This window comes from Podarcis tiliguerta (genome assembly GCF_965153285.1).
Source record: "Podarcis tiliguerta genome assembly, chromosome: 13".
NCBI classification, from domain to species: domain Eukaryota; kingdom Metazoa; phylum Chordata; class Lepidosauria; order Squamata; family Lacertidae; genus Podarcis; species Podarcis tiliguerta.
Genome location: NC_139546.1, coordinates 1,491,173 through 1,518,286, shown reverse-complemented (window position 1 = coordinate 1,518,286; position 27,114 = coordinate 1,491,173). Strand labels below are relative to the sequence as shown.

Sequence of the window (27,114 nt, the reverse complement as noted above, 5' to 3'; positions counted from 1 at the left end):
GTCAGCAGTAGTAATAACACTGCTCGATTGTTAGAGCAAAGGGGTAGAGCTGTAAATATGTTCACCATTCTTGCTAAAAGTGCCAAAATCCCACTCTACCACAAAATCCAAACCTGTGACTTCCATTTACCAGGAAGCAGGTAGGGAGAAATTCGGATGTTGCATTAGTTTCCTAAATCATCTTTGTCAACCTGATGCTCTCTAAATGCTCTAAATTCCAGAGACTGCAGCAGTTGGAAGCTGTAGTAAAATAGCAGCCGGCTGGTTCATATCCATTGAAAAATTTGGAGCATGTGTTTCTGGATTCCTCCTTGCCAGGTGGTTAAGCATGTTTTGCAAAGTAACCCATTTCTTTCAACTGGTACTGAAGTCCATCATGCTCTTACAGGCCACTTAAGGGAGAGTTCCATTAAATCCGTAGAGTCAACAGGGCACTGTCCAGTGTTGGACATCTATCAGCCCTAGTCAATGGAGGGCACAACACTGGCCGCCCCTGTATTGCTTGAAAGGGCTCTCGCCCGTCTTCTGTAGCCTAAGACACAAAGGCAGTGTCTTCACAGCCACACAAGCAAGAGGCCCCAGGCAGCTTTCAAGAACTTGCTTTAATGGAGCCTGGAGTAGGAACATAGTCTTACACTTCACATGGTGTACAAAACCAAACAAAAGTCTGAAGCCAAAAAACAAAGAAACAAGATATAGACAAGTACAGATCTTTGGCAAACAAAACGCCAAATGGTCCACAGAGGCAACACATCCGAGTTTACAAGTGATCCTTCTAGTATTGTGTCAAAGCTGAAAAATAATGGTCTGGCACATCTTTACAAATACTCAAATATTTAGATAGATACATCTATTTTTTAAAAAAGCAGACCAACTTGAGCAAATGGTCAATAGAAATTCTTACCCCTGCACCCCAGTACTAAAATAGGCCATTACGGTGAAGTTACTAGCATCTGCTATTTATAACTTTTCATAGGAGGAGGAGATGATGAGTAATGCCACAGATCTGAGGGTGTCTGGGTGTTTGTAAAGTGTACCTGCAGGTGAGACAGAGAAGCTGCCCCAACAAACTGGATCTGAGCCTGCCATAGGACTTGTATAAACTTAGAGCCATAAGCTTTCACATTATAAACTTCTCATTTGTCAAAAAGTTTCCCTTAAAAAAAGAAAGAAGCTCCATGAAGCATCATGAGCCACCTCTAAAGTGAATTTACATCCCTCATCACATCCCTCAATATGAGGGAGCATTTAAAGCCATTTCAACCAGGATTTCCCCTCCTGCCCGCAAAGTACATCATCTTTGCCACCTGATTCTCACAGAAAAATCAGACCATTCCCATATCAGCAGCTCCCTGCTCTGTATAGCTTGGTAGGTGTGGAAGTCCAGAGAAGTGAGGGGTGATCACCAGCTGCCTGTTTTTCTCACTGGCGCACACAACACACACACCCCACACTTGCTCACTTGTTCAGAAGCAGCCGGGCAAAGTCTGCGTTAGACATCTTCTTAGGCTCCTCTGCCATGGGGAGGGATGGCGCTGCCGGGTTCTGGGCCATTCCATTCTCTGCCTTGGCCATGGGGTTGCTCTGGCGCTGCAGAGCACGAGGGACCATCGACAGCTGGGTTCTCCCTTTGCCGCGGCTTTTGAAAGAACAGATTAAACGAGATATAAATGTTGGGGGCTTTGCTTACTGCATGCTAAAATTCTGTGCCTTGCATTCATTGTGCAGATTCAACTGTTTTTACTACTACTGTATGTCTAGCCATGAGAAGACATAAGCCACAGCTAAGACCCAAGTGCCTGGGTAAGGTTTTACATGGTCCTGAAAATAAAATAAAGATGCCATCATTTATTTGTTTCTGATGCCAAGTAAGAGCCTCTCTGCGAAGGGCTTTCAGGAGACACAAGGCTTCTTTTCTGGTCACGTCTGCACAACACAGAAGTCTTGACTACTATGAGAATTACCCATTGGCACCATTGGAGTCAGTGTTCTTCAGCCCAGAGGTCTCTCTTTTTTTTTTAAGTGACAAGGCTTGGGAGAGAGAGAGGTGTCCTAGAAGATGTTGTGCTGCTGTGCAGGGTGCAAGCCACACTGCACTCCCTGAAGGAGGAGACCACACCCAAAATATACTCACGCGCCATAGATCTGCCGGGGTGCCATGGCTCTCCCTGCTGCCTCAGACTTCTCAGGGAATCTTCGGGCAGGCGGGTTGCTAATTGCCACCTTAATGATTTGATCTTTGATTGTCAGGCCATCCATTTTCAGCACTGCTTGGGAGGCCTGCATCTCATTCTCGAATTCCACATAGGCTAGGCCCTAACAGTAAAGAGAAGATGTGCTATGAACGCAGCACACTGCATTTCCTGGTCCTCTTAATGGGCAACTTGGACAATGATCCAAATACAGTTCTCCAACCAAGCTTTTTAAAAGCCACTCCCCAATATGGTCTCTCTCTTGGGGAATCTGCTCAAGCCACTAGTGGTGGTCAAGGCCTACCTTGGGTTTGCCAGCACGAGTTGTGACCAGCCGGATCTCCTTCACGCTCCCATGGGCTTTGCACACTTCCTCCAGTTCCTCCTTAGTACAGGAAAAAGGCAATCCAGAGATAAATAGCTTGTGTTTCTCCAGGACAGTGCTATACTTGAACACCTTGAGGGAAGAGAAACAAGAATTTCTAAAACTCCAAAAACAAGCAGCGTTTGAGAAAGATCCAATCTATTCAAATGCAGGATTTCAGTTTCACATCTTAAAATTCAAAAAATGGAAGTTGTGTTGATCTTTAGGGGTGGGGGCTCACATCCACAGCTGGGCAATACCTTGATTGGGACCACGAAGTGTGGTCAGCTTTTGAGGTCTCCAGAACTTTTAAGTTTACATCTTGGCTGAAGAACTCAAAAGCTTACCGCACTTCATGGCATTTTGATTTGTCCCAATTATGTATTGCCCAACTACTGATCTTAAAATTCAAATGCCTAGAACTGTACACTGACGGTCTTGGGAGAAACTATATACAGTCATACCTCATGTTACGCCCACTTCATGGTACGTTTTTTCATGTTGCATTCCGCAGCGACCCAGAAGTACCGAAAAGGGTTACTTCCAGGTTTGGCTGCTCACACATGCACAGTAGCGCAAAATCGCACTTCGTGCATGCGCAAAATCGCGCCGCGCACATACGCAGAACGGATCCTGTTCGCAACTGGAGGTACCACTGTATTGTGTGTGTGTCCGTCTGGCAACCAGCTTGCCTTTCTTGACAGGCTCACTGCAGGAGCCATCTTAGTGCACACTAACTGCAGTTAGGGAGGAGGGAGATGGTGAGAACAAAAAGGGAAGGCAGCTGCCAAGTAGAAGAAAAGCAGACGACAACATGCACGTCAGAGAAAGGGGTTTAGAGCAGAGGGAGCCAATGCCATCCTCTCGGCCAACATGGCCAAAGGGGAGGGATGAGGGGAGCTGCCGTCCAGCAACATCCAGTGGGACACATTGGTTGCCCTCATTTCAAAGAGCTGAGTAAAGCAGGCCTGAGAGAGATGCCCATTGCCATGCTTCTTACTGTAAAGCCAGCCTGTTTTCATGTTTGCGGCACTCCCTTTCCCTTTCCTGTCTCTTTGCAACACCTACGAGGTCACTCCCCCCCGCCCCCATGCAATGAATTACAACTGAAATTCAATACTCTACAGAAGGTTTAGAATTGGGATAGGTTAGCTTATTCTGGTTTTATTCCCAACTGCTTTGTCAATTAGACTTCTAAGTGTACATTTATGGGCCTTTTGGGCCCATTTGATGCTACGACCTTTTATTTCGTGACAGCAGTCATGAAATTAAAAGATCCCTGCATCTTGGGAGAAAAGCAATGACAAACCTAGACAGCATCTTAAAAAGTAGAGACATCACCTTGCCAACAAAGGTCTGTATAGTTAAAGCTATGGTTTTCCCATTAGTGATGTACAGTGGTACCTCTGGTTAAGAACTTAATTTGTTCCTGAGGTCTGTTCTTAACCTGAAACTGTTCTTAGTCTGAGGTACCACTTTAGCTAATGGGGCCTCTCGCTGCCACAGCACGATTTCTGTTCTCATCCTGAAGTAAAGTTCTTAACCTGAGGTACTACTTCCAGGTTAGCGGAGTCTGTAACCCAAAACATTTGTAACCCGAAGCATTTGTAACCCGAGGTACCAATCTATGGAAGTGAGAGCTGGACCATAAAGAAGGCTGATCGCCGAAGAATGGATGCTTTTGAATTATGGTGCTGGAGGAGACTCTTGAGAGTCCCATGGACTGCAAGAAGATCAAACCTATCTATTCTGAAGGAAATCAGCCCTGAGTGCTCACTGGATGGACAGATCGTGAAGCTGAGGCTCCAATACTCTGGCCACCTCACGAGAAAGGGAAGACTCCCTGGAAAAGACCCTGATGTTGGGAAAGATGGAGGGCGCAAGGAGAAGGGGACGACAGAAGACGAGATGGTGGGACAGTGTTTGCAAAGCGGCCAACATGCATTTGACCAAACTGCGGGAGGCAGTTGAAGACAGGAGTGCCTGGTGTGCTCTGGTCCATGGGGTCACGAAGAGTCGAACACGACCAAACTACTAAACAACAACAACATTTTATTTTACTATTTCTTAATAAATCTACTAAATTTAAAATTGGTGTTGATCTACGTGGGTGAACCCTTGGGGTACTAAAGTCCAGTTCCTAACTTCTTGCTTGCTTGTCAGCTGAGGACCCTGAGGGGTTCATGGAGCAGAGAGCCTCCTCCTCAGCTCTGGCTTCTCTAGACACCTTAGTGGTGTCCAGTGAGGTCTGGGGGTCTCCCTGACCCAGGCTGGCTGAAGGGGTGGCGGCAGCATACCTTACAGGGTGAGTGGTAGACTCTGAAAACCAGATCCAGCTAAGTCACCCAGGGTTTGGGGAGCAGTCCTTGACAAACCTGAGCCAGCATGACCAGGGAGTGGCAACATGCTCCCCAGTCCTGCCACAGCTGCACCACAATGGTCTTTGCCCCACCTGACTTCCTCACCCCGATACCCAGAGACCAGCAATGGGGTTAGCAGCTTAAGGAAGGAGGCGGGTGTACCTTAAACTCTGGATTCTTGTTCTTATCGACGCACGGGGACACAAACATGGGCCTCCCCTCCACATTTTTCCGATCTAGGCTGAGGGCTTTCAGTGCTGACTTCTCTTCCTTGAATTCCACGTAACAGTAGCCCCGGAAAACCCCTTTGTTGGTGAAGATGGGACGGACCTCCACCACATCCCCACAGTCTGCAAAGAGATCTTTCAGCTTCACCTCAGGCTCTGCCATGCTGTAGGAGAGGTTGCTGACGAAGACAGTGACGTTGTCCTTTTCACTGTCATGAAAGGTTTTGGGGGTGTCTTTCCACTTGGAAGCTGCCGTCGCCGCCGCCTCCTCCTTGGGTCTCAAACCTGCATTTGTGGGCATGTTCTTTCCGAAGAGCCCTGTTTCCATCTCCATGTCTTCAACCTCCTCTTCAGCCAAAGTATCACCGCCCCCCGTCTTGTGCCTCTTGCTGGGCTGTTCAGCTGGTCAAAGAGACATTAAACAACTGAGACATTCCCAACTGAAGTGGCTCCATTGCCACATACAGGCTTTTGCAGTACAAAATATTAAGCAGAGGCTATGAAAGAGAAGGGAGAAGTTCCACCTGAGGCTATCGCTTCACATCCCACCGCACGTACTGGAACTAATTTATGAAAGCCACATAAAAAAGGGGTTACGGAGCAGGAGGGGGCAGCCATTGGCCTTGTCGCTCCAGTGTCCACAGAAGGAAGGCAAGGGAGAACTGGGCAGCAAACATAGAAGCCACAGTCACACCACACATTTACAGCACTATGGTACTACTTGAAAACACTAATGAAGCAGGCAGAAAGACCAGGAAGAGAGGGATGGTTCTGTCTCTCCCACTGGCTAGAAAGCCTCTGAGTCGTTGCTTAGGGCGTTCCATGCAGAAGAGCAAAGCTGCACAATTTATTGGGGAGAGGGAAAAGATGCAGGTCGCTTTTTAACTTTAATCTGTTATGTTTACTCAGATGTTCTACCAAATTCAAAGCACTGGCTCCCTAGTAGCTGTGCACAGGATACTATTTAATTGGTTTCTCAAATGTTTTAAATTGTTAACTTTGATTTTACAGATAATTTTGTTTTATCCTTTTGTAAACTGCTTTGATTTTTTAAAAAATCATTCAAGTGGTGCGATTATTTTACTCATAAAATTTATACACCACTTGACTGTCCAAAATCCTCCAAGCAGTTTTCAAAAATCATAAAGCAATAAAATTGTAACTTAGAAAAATTAACAATAATTTAAGACATATGAAAAGTTAAAATAACAATAGACTAAAAACAAGTTAGAACTTGTATCAGCTTTCTGAACACCTGCCAGGGTGAATAAAAATCAATGATTCTTTTTATTATTATTATTTTTTAAAAATCAGATTTTTAAAATTTAAATTGGATTTTTAAAATAAAATGCTTTTGGAGGAAAAATCTTTCTAAAGATAGTTTTCTATTTAGGTTACATTATAGTCCAAAAGCTATCCATCAGGAAATAACGATTTGTTTTAAGTTTTTCATGTGTGCTAAAACTCAGTCTAAGTTTTTTTTTTAAAAAAAAGAAAGTTTAATGCCACATCAGTTAACAAACATGAATACGCATGCTATAATGTTATTGTTTTAGTTAAATACTGTATTTTTTGCTCTATAACACGCACCCGACCATAGCACACACGTAGTTTTTAGAGGAGGAAAATCGGTAGGCATGCCACCCGTAGGCATTCCCTCCATAACACGCACAGACATTTCCCCTTACTTTCTAGGAGGAAAAAAGTGAGTGTTATGGTGCAAAAAATACGGTAAATTGCTTAAATTGTTATTAAGGAAATGATTATTTTTCTCCTTCCAATAAAGTACAGCAGAAAAGTTATACAAATATAAAGTTAACTTATTAAACCTCACAATCATTTCATAATTATCTGTCTATGTATTTCTAATAGTATAACCAAATCAGTAATTTTTGATACAACTGTAAAAATCACTCTGAAAACTTATTATTCCAAAAATGAAGCCTACATCTGATTGTAAATATTAAGATTATACCAGCAAGAATGAGTCTTTCTGTAAAAAAATGACTTAAATCAAGTTTTACTGAGTGATTTAAATTGTGATTTATATCGATTTGATTTAAATCAAATCCACCCTGACACCTGCGTAGGCTAAAATGGTTTTATCAGGTGCTGAAAAGCGTACCATGAAGCCGCCAGCTTGACAGGGACAGGCAGGGAGAAGCCAAGTGCAGGTGCTGCCACACCAGAAGTTTCTTACAAATGCTGAAGGGGTAATTCGGTGGCACCGCTAACAGTGCCAGTTCCGCCAACCAAAGCGATTGAGTGGGCACATATAGGGGAAGGCACTAACTGCAGCTTCTGGATCAACCGCGAGGGAAGCCCCACATAAAATGCATTGCAGTGCATACATTTTTGAAATAAATAAAAACAGGTGGAGCCAGTACCTTCCTCCTCCTCCTCCTCCTCCCGCCCCCATTCGCCATCATCACTGTCGGCCTTGCGCTTCTCTCCAGTTTTCAGCTTCCTGGACTTTTTGGCAGCCCTCTTCTTCTCTGCCCGCGATGGCTTCTGCTGCTCGGCTCGCTGTGCCTCCTGTTTCGCCAGGACAGCCTCCTTCTCAGCAACCTACAAACAGATGCAATGGTGTGCAAAAAGTTCAACTGAGGCCTCCTAACAGACTCCGGTGCCCTACGAAGCAGAGGAACCCCCAGGCCTTGCACCTTCAGATCCAGGTTCCTTCCCACCCAACTGAACTAATCCAAGGAGCTGCTGGACAATAATGATGGATAAAGACAAGTATATACTGTAAATTAATAAAATAAAATGAATAAATAATAGAAAACCCTGTCGCTACCTGAACCACAGGAGACCTCATCCCACCCAAGGTTTAGTGAAAGTTTTGCTTAGTTTGCAGGGTCTGCAATTAAAAATATGTCTTTAAAAAGGAAGGAAGGAGCACTATGTTTGAATAAGGAAGACTTCCCAACCAGGTGCAGGATGGGGCCGATTGTATTCATAGTCCAAAAGACCTGGAAGGAACCAGGTTGGGAAAAGCTACAATAGGAGATTTAAAAAGATGCACGTATCCTGACCTTAACTCTCTGCTCATTGACTCGAGCAAGCCGGTTTTCTGTCTTCTGAACAGCTGCATCCCAGTCTTCCAAAGTGCCTGAGAGAAAGAGAAGGATTTGATTTTTTTAACCATCTGCCAATTCTGCATACGCCTCCTTCAGAACTGGGTATATATTGCCAATATGCAATATCCAAGGGACGCAGATAGCACATGGTCTAAAGCACTGAGCCTCTTGGGCTTGCTGATCAGAAGGTCGGTGGTTCAAATCCCCACGACGGGGTGAGCTCCCTTTTTTCGGTCCCAGCTCCTGCCCACCTAGCAGTTCAAAAGCACACCAGTGCAAGTAGATAATTAGGCACGGCTGTGGCAGGAAGGTAAACAGCTAAAAAAGTGATGTTTATTGTTGTAATTATTTTATGTGAACCACTTTGTGAGGCATGCCTGAATGACCTGAATAAATAAATAACCTGAATAAATAAATAAAAGTAGTCTTCTCAAGCTTATGTAGCCAAAACAGCAACACTCACGCATAAGAAAAGGGCATCAACAGGCACAAAATATTGACCACTGGGAGGGAGAACATGGAAAACTAGTGGAGAAAATCATTTTTTGCTGCAGGGTCTAGTTTATTTTCTAATGAAGGGCTCCTGACAAGAAAACAACATACAAATCACACCAAGAGAAAGAGGAAGCCAGGACCGAAGCCCCCTTGCTTCCCTAGTGAACAGCTTTCAGAACATTCTGTGACACCACAGCAGTTCAGCCAATCAGGGTTTTAGCCACTACAAACGCAATACACACAATAGCTTCACAAAAGCAGCTGACCTTCAATTCTCTCCAGCATAAGCAGCACCTCACAGACATGCTCTGGGTAGTCGTTTGTGCATTGCACAGCCCGGTGTAAGGCCTTCCTGCAGTGCTGGGTGTCGCCATGTGCCCTGGAATCGGAGGGAAAGAAGGGTTTGGCAGCTGCAAACATCAAGCACAGCCTGTTTGTTCTTGTAGCACATTTATGCTTCATGAGTGGCGTCCAAATAATTTCACTAACTGCAGCCTGTGGACTCATGTTGGAGCCAAGCTTTCAACCTGGGAGAGGCCCAAAGGCCAGAAAGGCACACTGGGAACAAAGTGAACCCGTGCAAGAACACTTGGGAGAGCTCCGGACACGGCTTAAAATCCAAAAGTGCTTTGACCCCACACAAAGGGAATACGATATTCAGGTCCTCCCCAACCTGGTTCCCGCCAGATCCTTCTGGACTCCGACTCGTGTCAGATCCAGCCAATGCCAGCGATTATTGGCCTCATGGTCTAACATTATAGTGTGGCAGCAACTGCACTTTGGAACTCCTTGATATGGATATCAAGCAGGTGACTTCACTGTACTCTTTTTGGTGCCTGCTAAGAACATTGTTTAAACAAATGTACCCAGATGCTTGGAAAGTAGACATAATTTTAATCTGTTTTAGTATTTTAACCCCTGAATGTATGGCTGTAGTTTTTTCCTTGATTTTATTGCTTTATCTTTTTGTAAACTGCTTTGAGGGTGTTTGTTTTTACAGTCAAGCAGTATACAAATTTTATGAAATAAAGATATAAACAAACAAATCTTGAGGGTTAGGGAAGGCTGCCAAAGAGAAAACCCTGGCAAGAGATCTGAATGATTGTTTTCTTAACTGTAGGGTTTCTGAACAGGAACCTGGGAAGCCGTAAAAGAGGTCCAGGGCTAGAGCTGAAGCATCCCAGGAAGGCAGCTGCCAAATCTCTTACCGTTCCAGGTTGTAGTACTCCAGCCACATGTTGGCATACTTGGCATTGCCCTTGGTCATGATGCTGTCCCAGAGTTCTCGTGCCTTCTGCATGTTGTTACAGAGGCGAGCCTAACAAGGAGAAACAAGAGGATGCCCAACATCCAAAGAAAAGGCAGCATTTTAAAGCTCTGATAAGAATAGCACATCCTTTTAGACTCACAACCCCCAACCCCAAAAGCAGAGCAATACATACACCATGGTGGAATGAGCCAAGGTTACCTCAATCCTCGCCCAGGTCTGCATTACGGTGCATGAAGGATCCCCACTCTCACTAAACCCTGTGGGCAAAGTAGGGAAAGTATGATTCTTATAAGATTGGAACAGCATAGGAAGTGGCAAATAAAGCTCTGATAAGGAAAGGTATTGTGTATTATTATTATTATAAAATTTATTGCCCACCTATCACCAGCAGGTAATTTGGAATTGTTAACACATCTTACATTCACAAGAATAGGGTGGGTCCTGAAAGCATACATCTCAAGTGTCAAAAGCCAGGGTAAAGAGGTGCGTCTTCACCATTTTCTGGAAGCTGTATAGTGAAACTACCAGATGCACCTCAGTGAGGATGGAATGCCACAGATTAGGGGCTGCCACAGAAAAGGCCCTTTCCTGGGCCACCACCACTTGAACTTCCGAGGGAGGTGGAACCATCAGGAGGGCCCCATCCGATGAGTACGGCACCCAAGAGGGTCTGTAAGGGCTTGGGCAAGGAAGCAGGGGTCACAAATTGCATCAGAAGCTTTCAGTGCTGTATGCATTCATAACCCCAAAATATACATATCCTTTTTAAAAATAGAAGCCCCAACATACGTTCTTCCACTTCTTGCTTTAAGTATTCTATTGCATGGGCAAATGCAGACCGAAGTTCTTCCAGCTCTTTACTGGAGTCTGAAAAAGACCAAGTGAAAGAAGAGCACCATTCAGAGACCAAAATGCTCTTAAGAGCTTTCTGCTGAGCTGTTTCTATACTAAAGTGGCAGAGACCGGAGACAGGATGGCTACCTCACTGACTGGCTGTAAGAACTAAGTCTAGAAATACAGCAATTGCCCAAGTGACTATTAGAAGATTCTCCAACACCGTATTAAGTTTTACCTTGAGTAAAATCCACCCTTCTCCTCAGGTAATCCAAGTACGCCTGCCAGATTTCCACATAGTCCGTAGCTTGAATGAAGCCAGCGTTCAAAGCCTTTTCAAAGTTCTCTAAACACAAGAAAGAAAAGCAAGCGGCATGAATGGGGCTTTTGTGATCTGCCCACCCCACCCTTCCTGGTCAATTCTTTAGCTTTAATTTCTGCATTGCAGGGGGCTGAACTGATTGACCCTTTGGGTCCCTTCCAACTCTATCCCCCCATTGGTAGCAGGATGACATTTGGAGTTCAGCTCCTGGATTTGGGAGTGACCAAGCTTAAGACTTCCCGCAGAGCCTTCCATTCTCCCAATGGCAGGGAGGGTGTGGGCTGGCTACAGGAAACTGCCAGACGGAGTCAGTCCACTGGCCCACACTAACTGGCAGTGGCTCTCCAGCGCTTCAGGCAGCCTTGCCTGGAGAGGCAGCCAGGGACCTTCTCCCTGAAGAGAAGATGCACTACCAATTGAGCCCTTCTGCCAGGGCCATTCAGCATCAAAGGAAGCGCCACAGCCAAGACAAAACGGACGGAGGCCTTGTGTGAACCATCGTCACTGCTTGTATAACACCCAGTGTAAGGTAGTAACATAAGTCTGTGTTCCATTAAATTGAGTGCTTCTTTACCTGAAATCAGCTCATGCTCAACATGATGCCTCTCCATGGCCAGGAGGTACTGGTTCCACAGCTTGACAGTCCACGGGCAATTCCTGACGGCTCGCTCATGGGCGGAAAGCACCAGCTCCTTCACTTTCAGCTGCCTGTCCTGCAAGACAAAGCCGATGCCAAAGTTAGTGTGTGTGTGCTCGGTTCCACAGGCGCACAGAGCATGGCCTCTGGGTGTCACTTTCTGCTTTATGAATAACTTATTGGGTTTTATAAACAAGGATCATAGAAATAATAAAGGATATAAAATAAACAGCCTTCTCGTGTCGTTTGTGTATCACAAAAATAGTGGCATAAATTTGCAATAATATCTACAGCATATGATTCATTATTAATTATTAATGTGTAAGTTTTTAATTTGCAAATTGGTTTAAACCAAAACAAAGGGGAAATAGGATAGAACTGAGTTAACACATATCATTCAACATCACATAACTAAAAGCCTAATCAGGAGCCCTTGTGGTTGTGCTCAGATTAAGAGAGAGTGTAATAATGATTTTTCCTCTTATGTTACCAATTAAACAATATAAAGTGCTGGTGATAAATGTGGAAGGGGTGTTCAAAGTGAGGATAATAATTTATGTTTAAATTTAAATTTAGATAAACCAAATGGAACAAAATACTGATGGGAGGGATTGTTTGTTTCCTAGAATACTAGCATATGTTACTGAATTAAACCACACCAGAGTAAAGCCATCTCTGTTCACACTTAGTTTATTTGTTAATCTCTCAAGGACATATGTTTCCCAATCTGTTTTGAACTTCTGCTTTGTGAAGGTCTCTGCTCAAGATTCTAGGCCACATGGAGAAGATACACTTGAAAGCAGGTGACATCTGCTAAAACCACATTAAGCCAAAGAAGAAGCTAAAATAAGAAGCCTGTGATTCAGAAGCCCCCTCCCCACAATGAGCAAAATCAGAATAAACTATACAGAGTCAAGAGCAATCATGCAAACCTGCACTGCACATTCTTGGGGTCTGGATCACTTTGGAGAAGCATTTTAAATTTCTTATAGCAAGCAACACAGCTCTGGTTAAAACTAATGGCCTTAGACTACAAGAAAGGTGCCTCTCAGGAGGCTCGGAGAAACTCTCTCAGGGCTCCTTACCAGATACTGCGTGTAACGAGCCCAGAGGTCTGGCACAAGGCAGTTCTCCGCCAGGGCACGCTCATAGGTCAGCTGAATGCGAGCCGGGTCTCCAGCCTTCGTCTCAAACTCTATATAGGCTTGGTATTCTGCCAGCTTTGGAGTCTCAGCTACTAGCTGAAATTAAAGGGGGTGGGGGGAGGAAGGGAACCATTTCAGGATGTTAGGAAATTATCATTAGTAGTAGCAGCAGCAGCAGCATATATTTATTTATACCTCACCTTTTTCCCTGTCAGGCTTAGAAATAAAATAGGAACAGCCGGTGGAGAAAGGACTTGATTTATTTACATGTGTTCAGCATTTTCTACCAATAAGTCTCATAGCAAAGTGCATTACAAATGTAGTTCACAGAAATAAAATCATCAGCACACTAAGAAATGAATTAATGAATATACAACAAGTATATACAACTATGGATTTTTATCCTAATGTTGGATGTTTTTTGTTTTGTTTTGTTTTGTTAAGTTGATATACTGGACTGGAGGAAGACTATGTTTGACATTTAGTTTGACTAGAGAGCCCCATTTAACTTTGGATGTCTGGGGTTGAAGGTCAGGAAAACATTGCCTAGCAGAATGAGGAGCAGCTGGATATTGTATTGGAAAATAGCTGGATACCATCCTGGAATGAACACTTTTTATTATTTTGAATAATAAAATAGTAAAATAAAATAGTAAAATAATAATAATAATAAATTTTATTTATACCCCAGCCAGAGCCGGGCTCAGGGCGGCTAACACTGAATATAAATTACAATAAAACATAATGAATTCTGTGGTTTTACAAATCTGGACATAATAGCAATCATTTGTTCCTTAGTAGGTCTTAACATCAGGAAAACACAACCTCAGATGAGCAACAACACATGACATATTACACCGTGTCACGATTTATTTAACAAAAATAAAGCCAAGATGGAGAAATCATGTATGAAAAACTAAGTACACCCTTACTGCTTCTATGGGAATTAAAAGCCTAAGTAGCAGACAGGGGCTGCTAATCAAATGCCCTTGCTTAACTGATCATCGGCAAGTGTGCCCACCTCTATAAGATCCAAAGTTTTAGCTGTTTGCTGGTCTGGAGCATTCAGGTGTGTTTTCAATGCCAAGGAGGAAAGAGGACGCAATGCTCTAAGAGAAGCAAGTGCTGCTGCCCATGAAACAGGGAAGGGTTCTAAGGCCACCTTAAACCAATGTAAAGTCCATCATTCTACAGTGAGAAAGATTATTCAAAAGTGGAAAACATTCAAGACAGTTGCCAATCTTCTCAGGAATGGACATCCCAGTAAATTCACCCAAGGTCAGATCGTGCAATGCTCTGAGAAATTGAGAAAAACCCAAGAGTTACATCTTAGGCTCTACAAGCCTCAGTTAGCATGTTAAATCTCAAGTTCATGACAATACAACTGAACAAGTATGGTCTGTTTGGAACCGTTTCCAGGAGAAATATTTGTCTCTCTAAAAAGAACATGGCAGCATGGGTTTGATTTGAAAAGTTGCATCTGAACAAACCTCAAGACTTCAGGGAAAATGTTCTTTGCACAGACGAGACCAAAGTGGAGATGTTTGGCCATAATGCACAGTGCCACGTTTAGCAAAAACCAAACACAGCATGTCAGCACAAGAGCCTCATACCAATTGTCAAGCACGGTGGTGGAGGGGTGATGATTTGGGCTTGTTTTGCAGCCACAGGACCTGGGAACCTTGCAGTCATTGAGTGAACCATGAACTCCTCTGTATTTCAAAGTATTCTATAATTAAACGTGTGGCCCTCTGCCCGACAGCTGAAGCTTGGTCATGCAACAGGACAAGGATCCCAAGCACACCAGGAAATCTACAACAGAATGACTAAAAAGAACAGAATCAAGGTGTTGCAATGGCCCAGTCAAAATCCAGACCTCAACCCAACTGAAATGCTGTGCGGGATCTTAAGAGAGCTGTGCATAAACAAATGCAAGCAAACCTCAATGAACTGAAGCAAAGTTGTAAAGAAGAATGGGCCAAAATTCCTCCACAATGACGTGAGAGACGGGAAAAGTCCTACAGAAAACATTAATTTCATGTTATTACTGCTAAAGGTGGTTCTACAAGCTATTGAGTCCTAAGGTGTACTTAGTTTTTCACATATGGCTTTTCCATTTTGGCTTCAAATAAATCATGACATGATATATAACATGTCACGTGTTGTTGCTCATCTGAAGTTGTATTTACCTCATTTTAAGACCTGCTAAGGAACAGATGATTGTTACTATGTCTTCATATGTAAAATCACAGAATTCAAAGAGGGTGCACTTTCCTTTTCCAGTGACTGTATGTGAGAGAGAAAAATTCATTATCAGAGGCCAGATAAAACACACACTGTATTTGAGCTTCAGTGACATCAGAGATTTTGTCTAATACAAGTTTGCTGTAAATAAGTTTACACTGCAAGAGGTGTAGAGTTGGACGGGACCTGTTTGGATCCTGTCCAGCTCTGCATTTCTATGATTTCCACTGCTGGTAAAGAGCAGCCCCATTCCACCCAGCAAGGAAGCACCTTACCAGGGCCTCTTCGTACGGTTTACATTTAGCCATCTGCTGCAAAGCCTTCTTGTAGTTTCTGATCACGGCTTCAGGGACTGGCTCCTCAGACCACTCTTCATACTCTGCATATGTAGCCTCCATATCTTGGCATAAGTAACAAAAACCATTTCAGAATATTTCCTACCTGCTTAGCATGGCTCTCAGCATTTGAAATGAGTTTCTTTTCATGAGGATGAAAAATTATATTGCAACCAACTTGAGACTTATTTCTCTGCCACAGGAAACCAATAGCAAAAGTTATTCTTCTTAAAAAACACGTGCCACATTGGAAGTTACCTGTTTCCCCCCTCCCCCTTCAATTCCCTGCTTAAATCCCCAAGATCCATTTAAAAAAAAACATTCCGAAGAGAAAGTTGTGTTCAAAGGCTCTCTGGGCAATACACCTTATTGATGGCAGGAGTCCTTTCTGTGCCGCTGCCAAAAGGAATGCCTGCAGTCCCCCACAAGTTCAAATGGAGAAGGCACCCAGAGCTTTGCACCCAGATCAGAATCACAGTAGATTTGTCTCGGGGTGCACACTGCACACCCCCCAAGGAGATGCAGTTCCACCAGACTGGAGCCACTAAAGCTCACAGGTTCTTACCAAGAAGTGGGATCCCCAGCTGGCGCCTAAAGAGCACATGAATCCTTCCAAGCTGTGCGCTGACTGTCTCCTGCTGCTCAGCAGATGGAACGCTGCCGGCTGCCGGCTGCCCAAGGAGAGAGGGAGAAAACAATTGGTGAACATCAGACAAGGCTATGAGATGCAGCAAGGAGTGGAAGGCCTCTAGGAGCCCACCAGCCTCATCAGAAACAAATGTGCACATACACAAAATGAAGTCCCAAGCATCAAGGGCTGCTGATAGGGCCCCCTAAGTTGCACCATCACCCCCGGCTTGGAATAGGGACAGAAAACAGGCCTTCCTCCCCAGATGAAGGCTCCCCTCAGAAGGCTACTGACCCCCACCCCACTGCACTTCTTAGTGGCCAATTATTCAAAAAGAGTTTGCAGGGAACCAGGAAATCCCACTTCCCCAGAGAGTCAATAAGTCATCCTTTCACCTCAACAGAATACAGCCCCTTCTTGGTAGATTTGCCATCCGCACAAGTACAAATTAAGGGTAGCAAAGCAAGGTATTTGTATACTGCTTTACCATTAAAAAAATCAGCATGTTATATATATTAGATTAGAAACACATCAAAACTTAAGCTCAAAACTTAAGCTCATAAAGCAAATTATGTATTCTTAACTCCCTGCATAAGCTTGGACATAAAAAGTTGGCACAGAAGGGATCTCCTGAATCTCTACTGGCAGAGTGTTCAACAAGATTGGGCCAATGACGCTCCTGCAGACTATCGCAGTAATCCAACTGTGATACTGTATAAAGGTTCAGAAGATCCCAGACATACCCTGGACTCAAGTTGTTCAGGAATTTGTAAATTAATACAAGGACCTTGAATCTGGCTCAATGGCAGCCAGAGCAATGTTGCTCCATCAGCAATCTGGCTGCAGCATTCTGCACCAGCTGGAGCTTCCAAACCAGGCCCAAGGGGAGCCCTGCATAGAGCACATGGCGGTAAATCAGCCTCAAGGTTATCAATGCATAGACTACAGTGGTCCTTTACCTGCACTGTTTCCAGGATGGCATTTTCAAACTCCCGATATGCCTCCCAGATGGCAGCTCCTTTCGTCATGTGAAGTCCAACAGCCGTTAGCGCCCTTTCAAAGATTGAACGAACTTTATCAATGCCTCCCTCCTGGCCAATGCCTCCAATCGAGTACTGGGCATATTCCAGCCATATTTCCGGACCTATAAAAAAGCACCAGAATGCTGCCCACTCAGGTCTGCAAACGATTTATTCCAAAGGTGAAGCTTTTAAGATCTTTTAACTGTGATCAGTTTTAACTGGGTTCTACCCGCTCTTTTTCATTACTGACTTCTGTACTGTATTTTTTGCTGTTGAATTATGTGTAAGCCACCCTAGTAAATTTTATGTGAAGAGTGTGGAAACAATTCTTTTAAAGATGAACTTATAGATTTCACTGCTCAAGCATACACATGGATAAAAGCAAATGCAACAGTCAACATTTGTACTCATGTGTAAGGGAGCCTTGGGAAGTTAGCCAGAGATCAGGAACTGCTAGCCCTCCAGATGTTGCAGGACACCAAATTCCCATGAGCCCCAGGTAGCATGGCCAATGGACAGGGATCCTGGGTCTAAATTATCTCTGTATTGGGAGAGCAAAGGCAGAAGACGACAAACCAGCCTAAATGGACCTCACTTTTGCCTAGCCCTCAGCTCTTCTCCGAGAGCTACCTGAATTCATTCTCTCCCCATTCCAATTATTCTTTCCATGTACCATGTTTTCCAACATGGTACAGAACACAAATAAACAGCAAATATTTGGAACCCAGAACTTTGCAAGCCAAACTGCCAGGAATAGTTAAAGAGTCGGACAATCAGCCTTCAGTTTACACTTGCCTGGCTTAAAATTTAGCATCCTGCAGTTTAGGTGGCTTGTTTAGGCTGTTTTGGCTTAGGAACATGTCAACGTTTTGTGGTGTTAGATTTTTTTTAAGGTGAAAACTTACAGATGTAGTCTTTCACAGCTCTCTCAAAGAGATCATAGATCTTGTCTCTCTCCGAGTTTTCTGAAGCCATCCGAATCTCATCCTTCAGCCAGTCTAGCCAGATTTCTGCAGTATACAGGGATATGTACATTCATATCAACAGAACACGAGCACAGCAGGCATACAGCCTTTCAACTTGGAGGTAGCACATAACCGTTATGACTAGTATCCTTTGATATGCAATCCATAGGAGACAAGGCTAACTCCCTTTTAAAGCCAGCACCACATCGTGGAGAGGAGCCAGTGCAGAGTAGTGGTTAGAGTGCTGAACCAGAACCAGGGAGACCAGGGTTCAAATCCCTGCTCAGCCATGAAGCTCACTTTGTGACTTTTGTGCCAGTCACTGTCTGTCAGCCTAACCTACTTCACAGGGTTTTTGTGATGATAAAATGGAGAGGGAGAGAAGTGTGCATGCCCCCTTGAGCTCTCTGGAGAAAATGTGGGATGTAAATGTAATGATAAATAAAATAAATTGCATAAGGTTATGGCAAATCAAGCTATAAAAACAGCCTACCTTCTGTAAGGGGAAAGAGTTCACTCATCTTCTGACGGGCTCTTCGGAGTTTGACTAATTCGCCTTCCTGGTGCAGCAATTTTATGAGATCCAGATGACAATTGTAATCAAATACATTGATGGATAGCTTAAAGACAACAAAAACAGTTTTATTTGTAAGCTTTTAGTGGAAGAACAGGTAGCAGTCAAGCCTCATGGGCTTTTTTCTTGGGTGTGTTCTTGACTTAACAAGGCACCACAAGCAATCATTTTAGGGGGAATCTATGCATCCGTTCTCTCAGGTCATGCTCAAGTCCCTGATATTTCTTCACAGCACACTAAGTTGCAGCTCCAGCTCATAGACCAGGAACCTGAAATCTATGCACACCACTGTCTAGTTATGATGGCTTCCGCTACATCTCTGTACATGTCATCACTCAGAGCTGGCCTCCCTTCCCCAAAAAGTCAGGCATGGTTTGCTGAAAACTTGGTCTCAAAAAGAACCTCAGGGAGATCCCTCTCTGTACAGACACAGGGGATCTGCCTACATTGGAGGGCAGTAGTAGAACACCAGGTTTGCATGTAGAAGGTCCCAGGTGCAACCCCTGCTTCCTCCAGGCAGGGCTGGGAAAGACTTCTTGCGCATGAGTTAATTAGGCCTCACTCACTTTCAGCCCAACCTACCTCACCTCTCCCCATGTGAACTGACCCGGACCCCAGAAGCATCACCGGAGGCCCTTCTTCGCGTGCCCCCTCCACGAGAGGCCTGGAGGGTGGCAACACGGGAATGGGCCCTTTCTGGGGTGGCTCCCTGCTTGTGGAACACTCTCCGCAGGGAGGCTCACCTGGCGCCTTTGTTGCGTATCTTTAGGTGCTGAGCAAAAACATTCCTCCTCTCCCAGGCCTTTCTTTAATTAATGAATCTATGGGGGGGGGGGGACGTCTGCTTGTTACTATTACATATCTTTGTGTTTCTATGAAGCGAACCGCTCTGTGATCTTCGGATGAAGGGTGGCATAAAAGTGAGTAACTTATAACAATGAAAAATGAGGAAGGAAAAGGTGCGATATAAAGGCAGCAAGATAACGAACAAAACCACCTGCCTCGGCATCAGGCAGCTCGGTGCTGCCAGCTACACCCCCGAGAGCGCCACAGCCCCCTCCTCCCCAAGCACACGGCGAGGGGAGGGGAGGATGTCCAGGCTCAGGCAGGAAGAGAGAGACCCCCGTGTCATCAACCCAAAGCGACCCTCCTCCACCCCCCCCGGCCCCGTCTTCGCTTCGGGCGGGGGCGTGGCCTTCTCCGCCGCAGCCCCGCCCCGCGCGGCCCTCACCTGCTCCTCCAGGCGCTGGATCTCGGCCTCGTTCTCCTTCTCCGCGTCCTCATCCTCGCCTTCCCCGGAGGACTCCTCGGACTCGGACTCCCCATCCGCTTCTTCCTCTTCGCCGTCGCCTTCCTTCCCGCCTTCATCTTCCGAGGCCCGCGCCTCCCGCATCTCCTCCTCAGCGGCTCCGCCAACGGCCGCCATCTTGTTCCGCCGCCGTCGCCGCGCGCTTCTCTCCCACTCAAGGAAAGGCCCCCTCCCGACAGCCTTTTCGCCCGCCGCGCTTCTGGGCTGCCCTGTTCTAACGCCTGACTGAAAAATAGAGGCAGCTGCTGCTCCGAAGGCGTCTGGTACAAACAAGGCGGGGGGGTGTCGGTCCCGCAGAGCTCTAAAGAAGGGCTGCTGGGCAGGAAGCGTCCCCGGCAGGTGAAGGGCATCGCCATTTGGTTCTTTTCGAAGGAGCATAAATGTCGGGCTTTCCCAAAATCTCGGCGCGCCGTAGTCGCCTCAAGAAAGGTCAGAAGGACCCTCTGCATCGCTCCGGGAAAGGCAGGCCGGGGCCGCCATGTTGAGTGTGTCAGCGCGTCGCTGCTCTGGTTCCGTTGGCTAGAAAGGAGCTTGCGCAGGAGACCTTCCTGTTTGGTTGTGTCTCGTGTATTGGGGGGGGGGGGGTTGTGTGTGTGTTATGACACTGATATCCCGCCTTTTCCGTAGAGTGGCCCCCGAAGGAGCTTCGTCGCTGAGTGGAGGATCAGAAGTTGCTTTACCTTTGTAACTTTCAAAATAGGCCAACCCATTTGCCGGAGCAGGGACGCTGAGGGGGGGGGGGGGGAGGCATCTGCTCTTAAAGCAGCATTAAATTTGCTCCAGAGCCCCTGGTTGGGTGGTGGGGGCCCAAGAGCCACGCATAAAAGGTCGGTCCTCTCCAGAGTCTTGTCAGGCCATAAATCAAAGTATTCCTCCGCACACGCATACCTGCTTCAAATAATAAATCATTTATTTACTCCCCTTATTTGCATACTTCCCAATAAAATATTCAATAAATAAAACAATTAGTGTAAAAATACATATAAAACTGTAAAATCAAAGCGGATGCCAACACTGACGGCATTCTCTCGTGACTGCTATACATTTATGCTCTCAATAATTAAGTACAGTAATTATGGTCAGCAAATATCGGTTTTGGCCTGACTACTATTTTTTCTGTAAGTTTCAATGTCGTTTAATGTGTTTTTGTGTCCCCTGCCTTGTGATGCTGACATGAAAAGTGGGATAGAAACAGTCCTAATAAATAAAAGGCAACAAAGAAGAAGAAAAAAGCATAGCTCCTTTGCACCCCAAAGCTAAAACGCATTCGGTGGCGGCAGCGGCGGCGGCGTACAAATGATGCCGGCTTTCCCCGCACGAGGCCTGGGAGGGTGAGGGCCTGCCAAAAGCTGTGGCGCTGAAGAGCCTCGGGCTTGGGAATTCTTTAAGAGGTTTTGTTGGGAGGTGGGTGGCTTGTTACAGTTATTGACTGTAATCTTTTGTATTTCATTTCAGATGTTACAGTACTCTGATTATGCTTGGTGATGTGTTTTTTGTTATATTTATTATTTATGACTACTGTTGTTACGTTGGAATTGTGCTTTTTCATGTTGTAAGCCGCATGGAGCATGGTTTGAACCCTAGAAAGATGGAATTCAAATAGAATTATGTATGTATGTACATAATGTCTACTCAGAAGTAAATCACACTGAATTCAGCAGGATTCGCGCCCAAGTGCAATTAGGACTGGAGACAAAGCAACAAATCAAAACTTGCAATAATAATAATAATAACGATAGTTATCATGACAAATAACAATCATGACAGTAACATCCAGACTAATTCCCTCCCCGGGCGGGTTAAGTTTATTCCTCCCGGAGGCGTGGCTAATGACGCCCCTTTCGTTTTGCCCTCCGCAGGGCGCTGTGGCCTCACCCGGCGCTGCAGGCGTGGCGTCACAATCTCGCGCCGTCCTTGTCTCCTGCGTCGCAGTCCTCCTCCAGCAGACAAGATGGCGGCCCTGAGGGCGAGTGTTGCGCAGCGGGCGGCGGCGGCTCTCCTGAGACCTGGGCCGGCCCAGGCTCCCCTCGCCGCGGGATACCACGAGAAGGTAGGGGACGGGGGCTGGCTCACTCAAGGGGGGCTTTGAGGGGAAAGGCGGGCGAGAGGGGGGAACCCAGCAGAACAGGGGTTTTCGGGGGGGGTCCCTCAGAAGGTGGCGGACCCTCCTTCCCTGGAGGGTTTTGAGAAGCAGAGGCCAGGCGGCCCCCTGTCAGCGATTCCTCAGCCGTCACGCCTGCATCGCAGGAGGACGGACTCGAGGACCCTTGGAGGGCCCCTTCCGCTCTGCAGCTCCGTGATTCTATAAGGCAGCGGCTGTCATTCTAAACGGGTAGCTGGATTATGGGGGATATCACAAGGGAGTGTAAGGGAATGCTGCGCAGGTATGGGGGTCATAAGGGGTGTTGGGGGGTATGTGGAGAGGGGTTGGAGAGGGGATGGCTGGAAACTGAGTGGAACACCAGAAAGAGGGTGAGAAGGGAAGCCTGCACAGATTTGGGGAGGGGACAGTTTGGTGGGCTTCAAACAGAATAGATGCCTGGGAGGAGTTAATTAGTATAAATAATGAGGACACTTCATTTTTAAAAAAAAATAAATAAATTGAGTGGTGATCTTTAACAAATAGCTGGTGGTCAGAGGGAGGCATGGGGAAAGGCCTTGCAGTGGGGCAGGGTAGATAGAGAAGTTGGGGACTGAGGTTGCCCTTTTTTACATCCCTTTTCCATTTTGTATCATGGCTTCTAGACTGTTAGCCTGCAGGCAGGGACTGCCTTGCTCTTGTGTACAATGCTTAGTGAAATCCATGTGCTCTAGGAATGATTAACGGTAATCATAAGCTGTGGGAGTTGGTGTGATTCACGGAGGGAAGGAGGAAGGATGCAGAAGGAACAGGGCTAACATAGTCAGAGAGCTGGCATATGAAGGGTGGTATACCAAAAGGAGGCACAGAAGGAGAAGGCAGGAAACGGCGCACAGTGGTGGGGGTTTGCAGACACCTGGCTTAGAACTGGTATTAAAGGTAAAGGGACCCCTGACCATTAGGTCCAGTCGTGACCGACTCTGGGGTTGCGGCGCTCATCTCGCTTTATTGGCCGAGGGAGCCGGTGTACAGCTTCCGGGTCATGTGGCCAGCATGACTAAGCCGCTTCTGGCGAACCAGAGCAGCACACGGAAACACCCTTTACCTTGCCACCAGAGAGGTACCTATTTATCTACTTGCACTTTGACGTGCTTTCAAACTGCTAGGTTGGCAGGAGCAGGGACCGAGCAACCCATCACGGGTATTCGAACTGCCAACCTTCTGATCTGCAAGCCCTAGGCTCTGTGGTTTAACCCACAGCGCCACCCGCGTCCCTTTTAGAACTGGTATTAGTATTGGCTAGATACTGTGTACCAGTATATTCCCTGCTGTGTTCGAAGGGCCACACTGTTTGTTTCTCCTGCCCATAATGTGGAGGAGCACTTTGACTACAAGGTTGTGTACACAGGGCATTGCAGACAGGGCCCCTCCCCTTGACAGATATTTTATGAGACTGGGATAAGTTTTAGTCATTTCTTGGGGATCTCTTTAAGTTGTGCTGGACTGAGTGGCAGAAATCAAACAATTGGAAGGGTCCCTGTAGGCTGCCTTGTCCAGCCACCTGTGTGATGATGCAGAAAATCCAAAGATAGACACCGCTGATGTCTAGGGCTCAGTCAAGAAATGTCTCCAGTAGGTGGCAGTCAGAGACTTTGCGACTCCATTAAACGATACATGAATAGCCCTAATCATAGAATTGCAGAGTTGGAAGGGTCCAGGGTGATTATCTCGTTCAAGGATTCACCTTTGTCCCCTGAAGATGCACATCAAACCTTTGCTTTTGAATTCCAGGTTGTTGATCACTATGAGAACCCACGAAATGTTGGTTCCCTGGATAAGAGTGCAAAGAATGTTGGGACTGGCCTTGTGGGAGCACCAGCCTGTGGAGACGTCATGAAGCTGCAAGTAAGTTAGTGCTGCCTTGAGGCACCAAAGGCTGTGAGACAGTAAAGCCTCTTCCAATCTCTCACCCTCTATTCTCTGTGATTGTGAGCAAGAGAAGTGCCTCTTTTGTTTCAATGCAATGCTTAGTCACTCTCATGAAAATGTCCTCAGGTTGAAGTAGATGAAAATGGAAAGATAACAGATGCCAGGTTCAAGACGTTTGGCTGTGGGTCAGCAATCGCTTCGAGTTCCTTGGCTACTGAATGGGTGAAGGGCAAGACGGTAAGTCTGATGCCTGTCAATATATACCTTGGCCTTGTTTGGGAAAAAACCTTTCATGCTGCATTACCATCCCTTACGGTAGATTTTGCATGCATCATCCTAAGAGTCTAATAATGTGGAAGTCAATTGTGGAGGCCTGCAGCTGGATCAGACCAAAAGTCCTTTTAGTCCAGCATCCTGTTCTCAGTGATCAGCCAGATGATTCTGTGAAGCCTGCAGACAGGATATGATTGCAGCAGCACCCTTCCTACCAGTTTCAGTCAGCAGCTGAATTTCAGAAGCATACTGCCTCCAGCAGAGGGGTAGTAAGCTGGCAATAGAAAATGAAATTGTGTCTGTGGAGCAGAGTTAGCAGCAGTTGCTATGGAAAAGCTGTAGCTTACGCACCTGTTTTGTGTTCAGAAAGTATTATGTTCAATCCTCAGCTTCTCCAGGTAGGACTGGGAAGATACCTTCTCTGAAAGAACCACTGCCAGTTCTTCTAAACAATACTGAGCTCGATAGACCTGAAGTCTGGTAGTGCAAGGTAGTAGTCCTGTGTGCCTAAGTCCATGGTATGAAATGGAAGGCTAAGTAGTAATTTTTGTATGTTTCAGGTTGATGAAGCCTTGAAGATCAAAAACACAGACATTGCTAAAGAGCTCTGCCTTCCTCCAGTAAAACTGCACTGCTCCAGTAAGTAACCTTTTTTGTCCTTTGTTACCATTGAAACTCTTTGCAGACAAGTTGTTGGAAAGAAGCACCACAAGGCCCCAAATGCAAATAGTCAATCATGAACAAGAAAGGTGAATGTAAGTGAAGTTCTTTTACAGCGATGCCTTCTATGTAGTTGGTATGTTCTTAGAGAAAGTGAAGAGCTAGAATATAAGGGCATATGCCTTTCTCTGATTGGTGCTAAGGAGAGTTGTAATCCAACAACATCTGTACAGCTACAAGTTCTCCAACCTTGGGAGGCTGGAAATTGGTTCTGGAGCTAGCATTGTGACAGACTGAACCGGGAAGTTCCTATTATAGTTCCTGCCGTTAAACTCAGTGGAAGGCTGTTGAAAAGGGAGTCAGGGTTGAGACACTATTGGCTTATCTTTATGGGGCTGTTGTAAAGAATGCTGAGAAGGCAAGTGAACTGATTTGTGCACAAGTGCTGTGCCCATGCTAAGTCATAAACTGGCCTAAGAACACCCCTCAAAACTCAGAAATCTTGGCACATAGGAAATCTCTCCTTCACTTTAGAAATGCCTAAAGGTCACCACAAGGTGAATGTGGGGGTTTACTGCCAAGGTTGTGAATTGGCCTGCTGAGTTGCAGGAGAGAGCCAGAAGCATGGCTCTTCTCCCAGAGTCCTTGGCACTCAGGATTGAAAATATTTTGCTTATTCGACTTCCGCTGTTAAACCAGTGTAATATTTCACTTGTGTTCTTCCTCCCTTAGTGCTGGCAGAAGATGCCATCAGGGCTGCCTTAGCAGATTACAAGTTGAAGCAGGGGCCGAAGAGCAGTGAGCCAGGAAAAAATGCAAGCGTGGCCTAGAAGGAGGTGCTGCGTGTCAAAAGGCCTGGAGGCCTGTCCTGCGACAACCTTGTCATTCCAATTGTAATTTAGCAGGGCAATTACAGCAAGGAGCCAACAAATCACCTTAGTGCATTTTGGAAGCATGCACAATGTCAGGCTGCATTGGAACCACCTCAGGGCAGTCGCCTTGATCATCTTTGCTACCAGCTTTTCTGTTTTCCTTCCACATGTGCGAGGAAAGAGAAGAACCTTCTTGTGATTTCAGTGTGAGAATTTTGCTATAAGTAATCGTTCCAGCTTTCAGTGTGTAGGAGGCAATTGCCTACGTGTTTGCTAGGGCATGGCCTGCTGTTGCAAGGAGCAGCCCCATCTCCGCTTCGGGCAAAGCTGCCTGGTACGAGAGAACAGTCAGGGACCTGTAACTCTCCCCACAGGAAGGGAAATTGAGCACACTCTAGATATCTTTGGGGACTAAAGAGGGTAGAAGTTGCTCTCCTGTTTCCGCAGATGAGGCAGCAAGAATCTCCCTTCCCGTCGCCAGCAGCATGTTCTTCTAGCCGGGAGGGAGGGAATTTACCCCAACAGCAGATTAAGGCAGAAACAACCATGTTCCTATCCTTATTCCCCAGTTTTGGGTTTTAAAGAAAAGGATTGTGTGATCAGACAGTTTATGCACAAGTTTCAGATTTATTTTATGTACAGTGTATGCTATATAGAAATAAATAGAGATAATATATGCTGTGCTCTGGCTCAATGAATTGTGTGTTTCTTCCTAGCAAATTTCAGGCTGAATTTAGAAGAGGAATTCGTATAAATGCCTTATTTGACACAACAGTATTCAGCCAGACCACAGAGAAATAAGAGAGAGGTCTCAGCCTGCTTGGGGTGGCAAGGGAGGGGGCTGTGGAGGATGCAACATAGAGAGACAGTGGGAAGAGAGAAAACAAACTGAGGGGGGAGGGAAGACTGTGGTGCCTTCCTTGGTGGGAACGGCTGGCTGGGACCCTGTAGGGTCGCTCCTTTTGGGAGAGAATACACAGTGACATTTTGCTCGCGATTGCTTGTATGGCCCTTCTAAAAGTAGGGCATGTAGGCCACAGTCCTCTTGCTCCCCAGCAACCGACACTCAGGAGATTTGCTCATCATCTTTGGAAAATGCCAGCCCTGTGCTCTTTGAAACAGCCTTGAAAAGCAGTCAGCCCCATTAGAGAACTGCATTGCTTAGAAGGACAAGATAGCTCAGTTCTCAGTAAGAAAGGCAAAAAGTCCTTCACCAATGTGAGGGGTGTATTCATAGCAAAATCTGCATCTCCCCCCCCCCCCGAGGAATGGGAGGGGGGTGCTATTGCCCAGAAGA

General features: G+C 45.8%; 2 protein-coding genes across 3 annotated transcripts; one reads left to right on the top strand and one right to left on the bottom strand.

Moving 5' to 3' along the window:
• Positions 1-587: 587 nt before the first annotated feature.
• Positions 588-20,506, bottom strand: SART3 (spliceosome associated factor 3, U4/U6 recycling protein). The gene is made up of 19 exons (XM_083407548.1): positions 19,926-20,506; positions 18,614-18,740; positions 18,061-18,165; positions 17,093-17,277; positions 16,071-16,176; positions 15,446-15,570; positions 12,867-13,022; positions 11,719-11,857; positions 11,061-11,168; positions 10,778-10,855; positions 10,187-10,245; positions 9,927-10,036; positions 8,985-9,097; positions 8,179-8,255; positions 7,531-7,711; positions 5,079-5,545; positions 2,497-2,649; positions 2,135-2,316; positions 588-1,639 (listed from the first exon to the last, which is right to left on the bottom strand). The coding sequence occupies exons 1-19, from the start codon at positions 20,379-20,381 to the stop codon at positions 1,459-1,461; spliced, it is 3,108 nt and encodes a 1,035-aa protein (XP_083263674.1). The 5' UTR covers positions 20,382-20,506; the 3' UTR covers positions 588-1,458.
• Positions 20,249-26,511, top strand: ISCU (iron-sulfur cluster assembly enzyme). 2 transcript variants are annotated; one of them, XM_083408030.1, is made up of 6 exons: positions 20,249-20,342; positions 21,863-22,053; positions 23,875-23,988; positions 24,139-24,249; positions 24,846-24,924; positions 25,678-26,511. In XM_083408030.1, exons 2-6 carry the CDS (start codon positions 21,955-21,957, stop codon positions 25,773-25,775), a joined length of 501 nt encoding a protein of 166 aa, XP_083264156.1. In that variant the 5' UTR covers positions 20,249-20,342; positions 21,863-21,954; the 3' UTR covers positions 25,776-26,511. The 2 variants fall into 2 exon arrangements, with proteins under 2 accessions (XP_083264156.1, XP_083264155.1); XM_083408029.1 differs by lacking the exon at positions 20,249-20,342 and adding an exon at positions 20,587-20,659.
• Positions 26,512-27,114: the final 603 nt, after the last annotated feature.

Coding starts and splice junctions, on each gene's coding strand:
- ISCU (XM_083408029.1), top strand. CDS start 20,602: ATGACACTGATATCCCGCCTTTTCCGTAGAGTGGCCCCCGAAGGAGCT. Junction 23,989..24,138: donor GAGACGTCATGAAGCTGCAA/GTAAGTTAGTGC, acceptor AAATGTCCTCAG/GTTGAAGTAGATGAAAATGG. Junction 24,250..24,845: donor AATGGGTGAAGGGCAAGACG/GTAAGTCTGATG, acceptor TGTATGTTTCAG/GTTGATGAAGCCTTGAAGAT.
- SART3 (XM_083407548.1), bottom strand. CDS start 20,381: ATGCTCCTTCGAAAAGAACCAAATGGCGATGCCCTTCACCTGCCGGGG. Junction 16,177..17,092: donor CCATCCTGGAAACAGTGCAG/GTAAAGGACCAC, acceptor CTCCTTGGGCAG/CCGGCAGCCGGCAGCGTTCC. Junction 8,256..8,984: donor TATGCTGGAGAGAATTGAAG/GTCAGCTGCTTT, acceptor TCTTTCTCTCAG/GCACTTTGGAAGACTGGGAT.